General features: G+C 37.3%; 1 protein-coding gene and 1 non-coding gene across 4 annotated transcripts in view; one reads left to right on the top strand and one right to left on the bottom strand.

Moving 5' to 3' along the window:
- The window catches only part of CCDC7 (coiled-coil domain containing 7), a 129,645-nt gene that overhangs the window by 61,393 nt on the left and 53,125 nt on the right, over nucleotides 1-15,127 (bottom strand). For all 3 annotated transcript variants that reach the window (XM_078152215.1, XM_020990456.2, XM_020990460.2), the window contains exons 9-10: nucleotides 5,752-5,826; nucleotides 2,910-2,985 (exon numbers count right to left, since the gene is read on the bottom strand). In XM_078152215.1, the coding sequence (XP_078008341.1) occupies nucleotides 2,910-2,985; nucleotides 5,752-5,826 (151 nt within the window). The remainder of the gene's footprint in view (nucleotides 1-2,909; nucleotides 2,986-5,751; nucleotides 5,827-15,127) is intronic.
- Nucleotides 25-128, top strand: LOC144455158 (U6 spliceosomal RNA). The gene has a single exon (XR_013483868.1). It is a non-coding gene; the product is annotated as a U6 spliceosomal RNA (small nuclear RNA).

Here is a 15,127-nt window from a genome sequence, read left to right as displayed (position 1 = left end):
TATTATGGAAAGATCATTGCATTGTGCTAACTTTGGCAGCAATACACTTAAATTAAAATTATATAAAGAAGATCAGCATGGCCCCTGCCCAAAGATGAAACAAAATTGATGAAATGGTACATAATTTAAAAGGAAGGAAAGAAGAGAAAAAAGAAGGAAAAAGGAAAGGGAAGAAGGGAAGAAAGAATGAAGGGAGGAAGGAAGAGAAGAGGGAGATAGGGAGAAAAGAAGTGGGGAAGGAGGGAGGAAGGAAGGAATAATTGATTTTGAGTCAGAGGACATGGAATCAAATCCCTGGTTCTGCCACATTTACTATATGAATAACCTTGGACAAATAATTTAACCAATCTGGTTATCAGTTTCCTTATCTAATGATCTCTTAACTGGCAAATCTAACAGTCTTTTCTCAGTCTTCATCCTTCTTGGTCTCTATAGCCTATGACACTGTCAATTACCCTCTTCTCAATTTCAAGTCAACTCAATAAACATTTATTAAGCATCAGCTATGTTCCCAGCACTATCCTTGATATTACATTTTCTCTAGGTTTACATGACACTGCTGGTTCTCTTTCTATTTGTTTGACCACTCCTTCTCTGGCTTTTTTGCTATGTATTTATCTAAGACATGCCCACTATGTTAGTTAGTGGCTCTCTCCTGAGCCCTCTTCTCTTCTCCCTCTATAATATTACTCCTGATGACTTCATTAGCTCTCATGATTACAATTATAATATCTATGCAGATGACTCTCAAATATACTTGTTCTTCTGTAACCTCTCTCCTGACCTTTGCATCACCACATACCTGTTGGACATATTGAATTGGATGTCCTATAGATATCTTAAATTCAATATGTCCCAAATTGAACTCACCATCTTTTCCCCAAAACCCTCCCCTATTCCTAGCTTTCCTAGTACTGTTGAGAGTAACACCATCCTTCTAGTCACCAAACAACTAATCAACCAACCAAGTCGCCCAGGCTCACAACCTAGGTGTCATTCCTGACCTTTCTGACACACTCTCTCACTTTATCTCTCTCTCTCTCTCTCTCTGTCACACACACACACACACACACACACACACACACACACACACACACAATCAATCAATTGTCAAGTCCAATAAGTCCAAATTTCATGTAACCTGCAGCTAAACTACATTTGCATAAGATTCTCTTCATTGGTGGACACTGATTACTGATTTTTGTAAAGGGTTGTAAAAAGTTTCAGCCCAGGGGAGAAATATAACCCAAGGCTCAAAGGCCATTTGAATTGGAGTTTCCTTGTTGACAGAAATGGATTACTCAATGTTCTTAGACTGTGTGAAGAGTAGAGTTGGCAAGCACACAGAGGAAAGACAGATCCTATCTTCAGGCTTCCTCTCAAGCTTTCACCAATTCCACCTCTCACACAAGATCATTCAGTAATTTTTCAGTTCAATTCAATTAAATAAACATTATGTTCCTACTATGTGCCTGGTACTGTGCTAAGTGCTGGGGATGCAAATAAGAAAAATAAAGATACCCCTTGCCCTCAGGGAGCTTACAATCTAATGGGAGAAGATGATACACAAAAAGATGCTGAAAAACATGGAGGGAGAATAGGAATCACCAGGGGCCTACCCAACGCAGGGGCATGATATTCTGTGGAGCTGGAATCAAGCAGAGACACTGATGGAGAATGGAGAGTTACCTGGAAAGTTCTGAGCCCCCTATAAATGAAGGCTTTGGGAGGCATTTATTGCTTCGACTTCCAGCTCTCCAATCAGAGGGGAGAATAATCATTCTCCACCAATAAAAAGAGTATTATTCAAATAAGCTTTGAGCTGAGGGTGATACTTGTAATATCTCTCCCTTCTTTCATCTAACACTCATCATCTCACACCTTGACTATTGCACTAGCCAGCTGGTTGGTCTTCCTGCCTCAAGTTTCTCTCCACTCCAATCCATCCTCTACTCAGTTGTCACCTATCTAAAGCACAGGTTTGACCATAGCGCCCACACTCTGCCACCTCAGTTTCCTATTCAAAAAACTCCAGTGGCTCCCTATTTCCTCCAGAAGAAAATATAAAGTCCTCCATTTGGCTTTTAAAGCTTTTCATAACCTGACTCCTTTCTACCTCTCCAGTCTTCTAACACCTTACAGCCTCTCCGCACACTGTAATTCAGGGATACTGGCCTCCTTGCTGCTCCTCACACAAGATGCTCCATCTCCTGATTCCAAGTGTTCTCACTGGCCGTCACTTAGATCCAGAACGCTCTCCCTCTTTACCTCTGCTGCCTGAATTCCTTGGCTTCCTTCAAGTCTCAGCTGAAGTCCTATCTTCTATGAGAAGCTCTTCCTTAATTTTAGTGCCTTCCCTCTGAGGCTATCTCCAATTTATCTTGTCTATCATATCTCATTTGTACATGTTCATTGGCATGTTGTCTCTTCCATTAGCCTGTGAGCTCCTTGACATCAGAAACTGTTTTTTTACCTTTCTTTGCATCTCCAGTGTAGTAAGTGCTTAATAAATGTGAGTTGACTGTCTGGCTCATCTGCAAAATGAGATTGAACTAGCTGTTCTCTAAGGTCCATTGCAGCCCCAGATTGATGACCTATGACGTGTTAGCAAATGGATCATTATTCTGCCATTAAAAATCACAAATATAATGTGTGCATTTAGAGAAGCCTCTCTAGATGTAATAAAATACAGAATAGAAATGATAACGATTTACACACATTAATTATAGCTGGGCAAAAGTTACATTTATATAATCATAATGTATCTAAAGAGATTATAGTTTGTTATTTTATTGCTGTTCATGTTTTTTATTATAAGATTCATCCAATCTACAAAAGAATGAGAAAGATACAACAAATACGTTTAAAATTACCAGTCATAAAAAATTAGTTATTTGAATAACGCTTACCGATGCAACTTAATTGCCTGTTTTTCAAATATTTTAAACATTTCTTGAAACTGAAGATCCTTTAATTCAGTAGATTCTGAGGTGGAAATAATGAAAAACAAAAAAATTTAAAGGCTTAATAAATGTCGTATCTCATGAGCTCTTTGGCGTCAAAATGAATAAAACCAGACACATGGCAGAGAAGATGGTGTGGACACATATACGAAAAGATGTTCATTAAGGAATGTTTATGACTAATCTGTTAATACAGTAAAAAGGGAAAAGTCTAGAATGCTAATGATGTATCGTAATGGTTGATGCTGAAAGACAGTATGTCTTGTAGAAGAAATCTGGCATCCAAGACAAATGATTAAAACTCTCATTGTATCAACTGATTCAAAGGCTAAGACAGTGTCTAGCACATAGCTGACACTTAATGTTGATTGACTGATGCTGTTTTAAAGGAGAAGGGATATGAGGATACAAATTGTGAGCTATTAATAAAACTCATTCTTTCACAAGTCTCTGTTGCCTAGCCAAGGAGGAAAAACCTGTCAGATAATGTTTTCTCAGGTGCACGGTAGCCAGCAGATCTGAGGATGAATGAACTCATAAGCAGATTTCCACCGTGATTTATCTGACTTAGACTGATTTCTTAGCTTCCTTACCCCCACAGACATAAACAAATGAAGGCTCTCCAGAGCCATTCTTTCCTACCAGTGTTACCCTGAAATTGGAAATGCTAGGGAGTCCCATAAGATTCACACAAGAATTATGACTTAGCCATTGGAAGCTCATAGAAGACTATCAACATCAGCATCTCATCACCCTTAATAGTACAGGAATCCTATTCCATGTTATACTCGGTGTGAGAATTTGTGTGCCTTGCCTGGGTTTTACCTGAATATCGTGGGCTCAGACAAATGTCTTCCTGGGTGAATGGAGACCTCTGGTGGGAGGCTTTGGTAGCTCACATTTGACAGTGGGCAGCATTTGGTCAATAATCAAGAAATGTGTCTTATGCATTTCCTATGTGTCAGGCGCTGCGCTAAGCAGTGGAGATACAATGAAAGGCGAGAACATGGCCCCTGCCCTCAAGGAACTCACATTCTAAATGTGAGACAACATATAAAGATTGTATATAAAATATATATGGTGTAAAGGAACTATAATCTCTTACAGAAGACATTGGAGGGTTGGGGTGGGGAGGACACCAGGAAAAGCCTCTCAAAGAAGGTGAGATTTTAGCTTAGTCTTGAAAGGAAGTCAGAAAAGCCAGGAGGCCAAAGTGAGAAGGAGAGCATTCCCAGCCTGGGGGACAGCCAACGAAGAGGTGCAAAGTTTGGAGAAAGACAGTCACATGGGAGGAACAATAAGGCCAGTATTGCTAGATTAGAATGTATGTGGAAGGGAGGAAAGTGTGAAAGAAAGGACCAGTCATGATGGGTTGTAAAATCAAAACAGAGGATATTATATTTAATCCTAGGTAATAGGAAGTCACTTAAGTTTATTCCTGAGGGAGGCGACACAATCAGACCTACACTTCAGGAAGATCAAGTTGACTGCTTAGTGAAAGATGAACTGAAATGGGAAGAGACTTGAGGAAAGAAGATTCAATAGGCGAATACTATTACAATAGTCTAGGCTTGAAGTGAAGGTGTCTGTGAAGAGAGGCATCTGTGTGACTGAAGAGAAGAGGATACATTCAAGAAATATTGCAAAGACAGAAATGACAAGATTTGGCAACAGATTGGATACATAGGGTAAGTGCTTGTATTTCCTAGCAGAAAGGACTAGCAATCTGGCCTGATACAAACAAAGGTACCCTCACAAACCTAACCCACTGACCTAGAACACTTGCTAGAAACGCAGGACCCTCAAGGAGCCTGAAATCAGGGCAAAGGATGTAGGGTTCTACCTTTGCTATGATACTTTTAGGTCTTGTGCAAATTAGAATGATTCCCCATTTTAAAACCTTACCAGGGCAAAATCTATTTAATACCCAGAGAATTATTCCTAGATGCAACTAGGGTAGCCCTGGGTGGCCAAGGATAAAAAATTTAAAAAACAACCCTTAGAAATGCAGTAGCCTGGGGGCAGCTAGGTGGCGCAGTGGATACAGCACTGGTCCTGGAGTCAGGAGGACCTGAGTTCAAATCCGACCTCAGACACATAACACTTACTAGCAGTGTGACCCTGGGCAAGTCACTTAACCCCAATTGTCTAATTAATAAATAATAAATAAATAAGAATGCCATCTACATCCAAGTTCTGACTGAGGGTCAAAATGATCATGTAATCTGCCAAAGGTCTCACAACTAGTTAATGGTAAAACTAGTATCCTGACTCCCAGAGTTCAGAATCATATTGTCTCACACAAATAATTTAAAAGATACTATGCCACTGCTTTCTAAAGGTTAGTTATTTTTTACTAAGTATAATTTCCACCTATCTTACAGGGCTATTCATTAAACCACAAAGTGCTATACGTAGATGAGTTATTATTATTGATATTGCAATTAGTGTAACTAACATGGTAGTAAAGTACAGAGCTAGGGAAGCTAGGTGGCACAGTGGATAGAGTGCTGGGCCTGAAGTCAGGAAAATTCGTCTTCCTGAGTTCAAATCTAGCTTCGGATACTTACTACCTGTGTGATCCTGGGCAAGTCACTTAACCCTGTTTGCCTCAGTTTCTCATCTGTAAAATGAGCCAGAGAAGGAAATAGCTACCCATACCAGTATCTTTGCCAAGAAAACCCCAATCACAAAGAGTCAGACACAACTGAAACAAAAAACAACAAAATACAGAGCTAAGTATATTCAACTAACTATAATTAGCACAGTAATACAATTTTAAACTCACCTGGTAAAAACACAATATCTGCAATGTTCATGATGTTTTCTACGAACTCATCATTTTGAAAATTTGCACCAAAGTCTGGAAGAAAATGAAATGAAATTTTCATAATTTTACTACTATTAACAATTTTCTAATAGTAATTATAGTGATAGGGAATGGATCTGTAATTTTACATCTGGTATAAGAAACTCCCAGGTAAGGAAACCTCCTCTGCCAATGCAGGTCAGCACCTTCTCTACAACTTATAGCTTGAGATAAGTGCCCAGAGCACCGGAAAATTAAGAGACGTGCCCAAAGTCACATCGAGAGTATGTGTGAAAGGCAGACTTTGACCTATGTCATCCTGGCTTTAAGGCTAGCCCTCTATATATTACACCATATTATTCCTCTTGTAGGGTACATAAAAGAAATAAAAACATGGTCCTTATCATCATAGGGTTTATACTGTCATGGGAAAGACAAGATTAATGCATATGAAGCAAAGACTAATACAAGATAATATATGTTTGAGTGTCTGAGAGATCATAATGAGTTATTTAGAGAAGGGAGACTTCATAGAAGAAGTGACACCTTGAAGGATGTATAGCATTTGGATAGGTAGATAAAAGGGGAAGAGACATTTTAAAGAGAAAAGGCTATACAAACAAAAAAAAGCAAGACAAAGGAGTAATATACATGGACTCTATTCAGCTTTTGGTAATGATGCCCTAGAAAGTGTCCCATGGCTTCTGTGTAACTGTACTTTCTTGATTCTCCTGATAATTCTTTTACAGACTCATTTGCTGCATCATCATTCACTTCCTCATCCCTAATCATTATCCCCCAAGGGCTCTAACCTGGTTCCATTTCTCTACTCTCTCTATTTCTCTACACTGGAGATCTCATCAGCTCCAGTGGGATCAATTATTATCTCTATACAAATAATTTCCAAATTTATGTATTGATCATTAATCTCTCTCCTGAATTCTACTGCCATATCAACATATCAACAATATCTGTTGGATATTGTTAATTGAATGTCCCATTGTCATCCCAAATTCATTATGTCAAATACCCTACCTCCTTTCATCCTAAACCTCGTCCTCCTCCAAACTTTTCAGTTTTTACTGAACACATTACCAATCTTCTAGTCACCCAGGTTTGAAACCTTGGAATTATCCTTGACTCTCCACTCCATTTATCACCTATCTCTAATCTGTTGTCAAGTAAGCCTACCTCTCATATATGCCCCTTTCTTTCCACTCTCATAGCTATCATCCTTGTTCAAGGATTCAACATCTCTGACCTTGACTACTGTAATAGGCTGCTAATTAGTAATACTAGTTAACATTTATATAGCACTTACTATGTGCCAAGCACTGTGCTGTTAAGTGCTTTACAATTATTATTATCTCATTTGATCCTCACAACAACTCTGGGAGGGGGTACTATTATTCTCTCCATTTTACAGATGAGGAAACTGAGGCAGAGGTGAAGTGATTTGTCACACAGTCACTAATTTGAACTCAGGTCTTCATGGCTTCAGGCCTGGTGTTCTATCTACTCCATTAATTGGTCAATTAATTAATTGGTCTCCTTAATTCCAATCTTTTCTGTCTCCAGTCCATTCCCTCCACAAATGTCAGAATAACCATCCTAAAGCAGAGGTTTGATCATGTCAGTCACATGCTAATAAACAAAAACAAAAACCACCACCAAAAAACACCTGCAATAACTCATTATTGCCTATTGTATAAAATAAAACTACTCAGCATGCCAGTTAAGGCCTTCTACAATCTGCCTTTATGACTTTAACATTAGTCTTCGTCAGACACTCTATGTTCTAGTAAAACTAGACTATTCATTTTTACCTGAACTTAATATTTCATCTCTTGCCTCAATGCATTTGAATAGTGCCCCACCCCCATGCCTAAAATATACTCCCCCTCTCTGCCTCTCAGAATCCTTATCTCCCTTCAAGGCCCACAGTTCATTTGCTACCTTCTATGTGAAATCTTCCCTAATCTCCCTGCTGTTAACACTTTTTCTCCCATCAAAGTCTCACTTATTCTCTTATTTAACTCTCTCACCATGCTCCTAGTCACTCTCCTAATCAACAGGAAGGATCCAAAGTTGAGCATTCCCTGGAAGTTTATGCCTCTGTACAGCTGGGCAAAATTGCTTTGAAAATATCCTAAGCTACTGTTTTCAGAGAATGCTTGCTATCTATGGATGTGTGAATTTAAAGATGTCCTCCCTGAAGGAACAAAAGGACAAAGCTTACCTAGGTTTCAATTTAGGCAGGAAGTGAATTGGGTGTGAGATACCTCAGGATTGGACAAGACTATTGCTGGAGGTGGGGGCTCTGGCAGGGTAGGAATAGGGGAGGTGGTATCCTTTGAACAGGCCAGTTGCTGGGGGCTAGGAACAGGAAAGGCTATTCTTCAGGTTAACTATCTCTTGTAATCCACCCTAATAGGTAGGACTGTCCTTACTGTTTCAGTAATAATGAAGGTTGCAGATGAGGTAAAAGTTACAGTACAAATAGGGTTGGGGCAAGATAAAGGAACCAGAGACAAAATGGAATCGCTTTCACTTTCTTTGCTACCCAAAAATTCCCCCTTTGAGACTACTGATAGTTTCATAATTTTTTAACAATTCCTAGATCAGTATCAGTCCAAGTAGAAATGGTAAGCAACTTATAGAATAGAGAATAGGTCCACAACACACAAAGAACTAATAGAACAAGCAAGATTACAATAGGATGAATAAAGAAATCCAATATAGCTGTAGCTTTAGGGCTGTCTAGTCCTTTGGCAGTGTCCATGATCTTCATGTGTCTGGCAAGCGCCTCCTGTGCATCTCTTAAGCTTCTGTACATGTATCAGGACAGATTTGTGTGGGTATTTCCTTGACTATCTCAGGTTCCAGGTCACTTGTAGAGGTTCTCTGGATAATGCTAGATAATTTAGTAAAACCTGACAAAACTTAATCAGTCTGGCTTTCCTATAATTAGTTCGTGTGGCAATAACCAGTTGAGACCTTGTGGAACTAACCTTATAAACAACAGAGTCATAGAAAGAACATCAAGCAGGCTATGCAATAAGGTAATTTTATACTTGTATCCCAATATAACAATTCAGAGTGCTTGGACATTGTAACAAGATTCATTGTATTTTTTAAAATTACAGTTTTATCTACCAAAGTTAGATGGATTAGCTATGAAAGGAAGGAGGGATATGATTCTAACAATATCAAAACTCGTGTTCCAAGTCTAAGCCTAAGTGCACAGAGTGACTTAACATAGGAATAACAAGATAAAACATCCTTAGTTCTATTTAATTTCAGGTAAGTCATAGTTAACTTTTGGAACAGCCAATTACACAGCAAAGTTCTACATTATTCACAGGGCATCAAAGTCAGGCTCAAGATTAAACAGATGGGAAACATTCCTATTCAAAAAGGAAATAACACAATGAGTCAAGAGGATCTTTCCTTTGCCTATGCAAAGTCATCCTCTCAACTTTCTCAGACACAGACAACTACCTGCAGCAGTTCTCAGATCACGCTCTCTTTGAATAGCTCATGGCATTTCCTTCTAATGGTGGCTTACTGACTTCCTGATAATTCAAGCACTTATACTCAAATTCAAAACTCAGATCAATATAAAATTCCAGTCCCAAGAGATTTTACCTCAAATATCAAGTTTCACTAATTACTGCTTAGGGCTACATATAGTTATTATTATTTCTCTCATATTGTTTCATTAACAGTTAACAATAAAAAGTTTACCAGGCCTTTCCAAAAGAAATTCATTCAATATCCTTTTTTTCTTATTATTTTTTGAGTTTGAACTCATCCTGGTGTAAAATCAATCATTAGAAATTGAGAAAATAATTACATTCTGGAATTCCACAAAGATAGTAATTATTATTCTTCCCTTTTAAAATATAACCAATTAAATACTTGATATGTTTTAACATTATGACAACAGCTTCTGATAACAATTAATAATTTCACACTATCCAGATCAAAAGGAGTTTAAGCTTTCTAATGATACAATTGCATCATCTTCTTAACAGTATTTCTTATACAATGGTTTCCCAAAATTCACAATACTAGAAAATTTAGAAACACAATAACATACACAATATTATGTATTTAAAACATGAAACAAAACTTATTCTAAGTCAAATGACATCAATTTAGTTGAATGCATCTCCAAATTATCTTGCATAAAAAAATCATTTCATTCATTTTATTACTTTTGGCATTCTATATTTATTGCATTAAAGACCAGTATAGAGTAATCATGATAAAATACTTTTAACAAAACTTACTTTTGCAAATTCTAAACATATTGCCTTAATTGCAACTCTTAAGTATCTTTTCCATTAAGGGCTGATTTACTGATATAGGGTCAAATACCACAATTATCCTAATAGAAGAACATATCTCACTTAAAATGAGACTAGAATAAATTCAATCACATCTGGATCTATTTTCTCAAGGGCCATTTTTACTACTGGTACTTCACATGACAGGGCCCATTGCTTTCAATTAGTGTACTGCCAAATATTTAAAGTAACAATCTTGTATTCTCACGCTTTTTTTAGGGTCATGAGGATTTTTTGCATTCCTCATTACAACTAAAATATACCTTCTAATAGGCCTTTAAGGCAGACTTTTGGCGCACAATCCTCAAATAATTTCATATTACAATTATATTTCTCTATTTTCCATATCATAAAGAATAATCACATAAATTTTCTCATCTCCTTCTTAGCTCAATGGAATAAAAAACCTCCCTCAAATCTCTTTCCAAACTCCAAACCCTTTACTTTCAAACCCTCCATTCACAGTAAGTGCAAACAGACTCCAACTTAACTTTCCATCTATTCTCCTCTCATCCCTACTTGATATAATTCTCTTCCTTCTTTTCTTTTTATATCCTTTCAGAGGACTTTGATTAGAGCCCTTCTGAACTTCCCCTTTCTTATTTCTTTCATATTCTGATTTGATGCTTCTCTTTACTTTCTTCTACTTTCTTAATTTCATCTCATATTTCCCAATCATATCACAAACTATTTACAGAACTTCACTCTACAGAATCTCTCCTTTACAATTTAACACAAGTTTTTTTATTACACAATGCCAATTAATTGCAATACTGTTACCTTTCGGGGATTCTGAAAAACTTACATATTCATGGTCCATTCCAAAACCTTCAAGTGACTTTGCTTCTAATTTACCTAAACAATTATGTTTTGCTATAACATTCATGGAAGAAAATACAGTAGTAACATAAAATTTTTCCAAAATTAAATTTTACTTTTAAATTGCTTCCTGATTTAAATAAGCTTTTCTCTTTTCATAGTCAAGAGAAGAGTTAACAAGAGGCAATTCTTAAACAGCAGATAAATTTAAACTGAAAACCCATTTTTTCCTTCATTTTGGAACTTCAATGATACTACTTTCAAACTAGCTTCAGTTTCTTTTTTTCCCCTCTAGTCACTGAAATACCTTCCTCCATTATACTAAAATAATAAATCTATCACTCTCCAGTAAAAGAGTGATAAAAGAGCTAAGTGCTGTTTCCATGTAACTTTCACAAAGTTTTATTCCTATTTTTCCTTAAAACAAATGTTACAGAGTATTACCCCAAAACTCACTAAAACATTTCAATATTTATAAAAACATTCAAACTATAATTTGGAAATTCACAATAGAGAAATTATATTTCAGCACAAATTTAGTCTCTAGTTTACAATGCCATAAATTTCTGTAGAGTGGAAAAAGATTCCCTTCCTTCTTATCTGTCTTGTCTGTACCCTCAACTTAGCCAGAGTTAGAAATGCAGAGACTTTCTTTTGAAGGTTTTGAAAGTTTCACAGTAAAGTTTCCACACTTTACTCTCTTTTTCCCTTGGCTGATTAGACCACAGGGAAAAGTCAGTTGGATTTTACCAAGACACAAAACACAGACAAGGCTAACCACATATTAGATGTTACACAAATGCAAACACTTAAACCACAGCAAGGACAAGACAAACACATAAGCTCACTTGCTGGCAAAGTCTTTTCCAATTTATCCAGAGAAACTGATTTCTAACCCAGAACCAAACTAAACCATCCGATTGATCAAATCAGTGGGGACTGCCATTTGTGGATCAGGGCAGCACAGCCAATCCTCACCCATTCAAGTACAAATATTCATCAGGTTCTCAGTGCCTACTCATAAAGGCTATCCCAAGTGGAGGAACCTTTGGCATTCCCAGGTAATGACCCCTGGAATTCCCAACTCCACCATCATTTACTATGAGTAAAATTGACAGTGCCATCACAAATCAGAACCAGAACTAATACCAAAACCCCAAAATCGTATCCCAACATAATATCATAAATTCAGGAACCAACAAATTCATGGTCCATTCCAAAACCTTTAAGTGATTTTGCTTCTAGTTTATAATTACAATTTTGCTATATTTTGCTACCCACAAGAGACTCTCTGAAGGAACAGAAGGACAAAGTTTTTATGTGTTTCAGTTTAGGCAGGAGGTACATCGGTTATAAGCATACCTCAAGATTGGACAAACTATTTCTGGGAGTCTCTAGCAAGGTAGGAGTAAGGGAGGTGTCCTTTGATTAGACAGAAAGTCTGGTTCAGCCTGGGATCCAAAACTTGAGCTGTGATACACGCTGGCTACTAGCAAAACTTCTGACCAATTCTGGCCTGAGGCAGGCCAACTTGGAGCCTGTGGCGTGGACTCAACAGCCTGTCTGGGCAGGGAGCACACTACCGTTCCAGCCAGATTCCACTCTCACCTTTACCACAGCAGTACTTAGGATGATGTTATGTCCTCTCACATCTGAGCACTCTCTCTCTCTCACTTCCCTACTGGGCCAAACTCCTAATGCCCTTGAAACAGAGGAAGAGACAGATAAGCAACATGGTTGCTGCACTCATCTGTGTTGTGTCTCCCAAGGAAAATATAAATTCCTTGAGGGCAGGTACTACTTCATTTGAGTCTTTGTATTACCAGCACTGATCACACATAGTGCTTCACACATCATAGTTATATAATGCATATTAAATACAATGAATTGAATGGTATATGGAATAGAAAAACCTCCTTGACTACAATGAAAGATGTGTTGGGGTGTATAGAAAATAAAGTTGAACAAGTAAGGGGAGGTTAGATTATGGAGGGCCTTGAAAGCCAGATACAAGAGTTGAGACTATCCTCTTGACTAGGAAATTAAGTATTTGCTGTCTATTAAGACCACATCTAAAATATTGTAACATAACTAACTGAAAAGTGGTCATTCAATCTTTTCTTCTTTCTATTATTCAACTGACCAAAAGATGCAGAGAATAAAAGATCATTTGTTGAGTATGGAAAGCATTTGATTCAACAGAACAAAATGCCTCCCAAAAGGCTCTTTTCCAAGAAGGTATTTCTCCTATCAACATCATTCTGAAACATACCACAATAGAGATAATCTTGTTCAATAACTCTGTAACTATAAACATCATGCAAAGTATAAAAAAGAAGATATATGTTTGTCAAGTGTTTGCCACCATAATGGAGGAAATTGCATAGAGTCTCTGATGAAGAGAATGGTGAGGTTGTCCAGATGTTCCTGCTTGCAGATGACATTATTCTGGTTACATAAAGTTATGAAACACTGCAGAAACTTCTAAAAGAGATACATAATAACTCAAAAGTTTGGTCTCACCACCCACACAGAAAAGACCAAGTAGATGAAGAAAGTCTATTACCCAGATCTTGATGTTCAGTTGAACTAACAAACTATAAAGCTTTTCTATCATTGTTCATATCTAGGACAGATAATAGAAATGAACCAAAGGACTATAATGGATATGGATGCTATGTTTTCTTGGTTGCCATATGACATTTGTCCACTAAAATCCCCAGAGAGTCTTCAAATGAATTACTGTCTAGCCTGGCTTCCCATATTTTGTACTTATGAAATTGATTCTTTTAATCTAATTTCAATCTTTATGAGCACTTGTTAAGCACTTACAATAGGTACTGTGCCAGGCCCTAGAGATACAAAGACTAGAACAAAGCAATCTTTGCCCTCAAGAAGCTGACATTCTATTGGGAGAAAACAACATATACATAGAATAGTATAGGCAAAATAAATACATAGGAATTTTAAGGGGAATATAAGAGCAACTGAAGGGGAGAGATACAGAAAGGCCTTATATAGGAGGTACCACTTGAGTTGAGCTTTAGAAGAAATTAGGGATTCAGTGAAGGTGAGAAGGCATGAAAGAACAACTTGTACCAAGGCATGGAGATGGAAAATAGAGTATCACGTAAGAGAAAAAACAAGCAAGCTAATTTGTCTGGAACATAAAGTAGATGAAGGAGAATAATAAACAGTAAGCTCAGAAAGGTAGGCTAGAACCAAATTCCAAAGAGCCTTGAAAGCCAAAAACAGGAATTTGCATTTTATCCTAGAGGCAAGATGCAGTCAATGGAATTTCTTGAGCAGAGAAACAATATGGTTAGACTTATTAATCAAGAATATTGATTTGTAGATGAATTACAGAGAGGAAACACTGGAGGTCAGGAGACCAATAAGAAGCTAGTATAAATAGTTCAGAGGAAAACTGATGAAATACTTAACTAGAATGATGACCAAGTTTGTGGAGAGAAGGGTACAGACATGATCAATGTTGTGAAGATAAAATCAACAAGTTGCCAACTGATCGAATGGGAAGGATGAGGCAGAAGTAAGGGTTTCTGATTTTAATAATTATTCTAAGCTTATGAAACTAGATGACTAGAAAGATGATGGTGACCTCAACAGAAATAAAGAAATTAGGAAATTAGGAAGGGCTCTGTGGGAAAGATAACAAATTATGTTTGGTAAACATTGAATTTGAGATGTCTGTAGGAAATCCAGTTGGTATATCCAATAGGCAACTGGTGATGTGTGTGGACTAGAGGTCAGGATTGAAAATGAATATAATGATCTGGGAGTTATCTTCAGAGAAGTACCACTTGAGCACATGTTTGCTGATGAGATCACTGAGAAAGTATAGAGAGGTAGGGAAAAGATAATAAGGCTTGGAGTACACCCATACATAAGAATGGGATAAAGATGATGATCATGAAAAAAACACTGAGAAGGAGCTGTCAGACAGAAGAACCAGGAATGACAAAAACCCAGGACAGAAAGCGAGTTTAGGAAGGAAGGAAGGAAAAAAGCATTTATTAAATACCAGGCACTATACTAAGTGTTTAACAAATGTTATATCTTGCTTGATCTTTCCCACAATCCTGAGAGGCAGATGTTATTATTAGTCCCATTTTTAGAGTTAAGGAAAATGAAGTAGACAAAAGGTAAGTGACTGGCCCAGGGTC

This window comes from Phascolarctos cinereus, unplaced genomic scaffold (genome assembly GCF_003287225.1).
Source record: "Phascolarctos cinereus isolate Bilbo 61053 unplaced genomic scaffold, phaCin_HiC Scaffold_1;HRSCAF=81, whole genome shotgun sequence".
Classification (NCBI taxonomy): domain Eukaryota; kingdom Metazoa; phylum Chordata; class Mammalia; order Diprotodontia; family Phascolarctidae; genus Phascolarctos; species Phascolarctos cinereus.
Note: the sequence above shows the minus strand (reverse complement) of the source record. Positions and strands in the feature narration are given on the sequence as shown.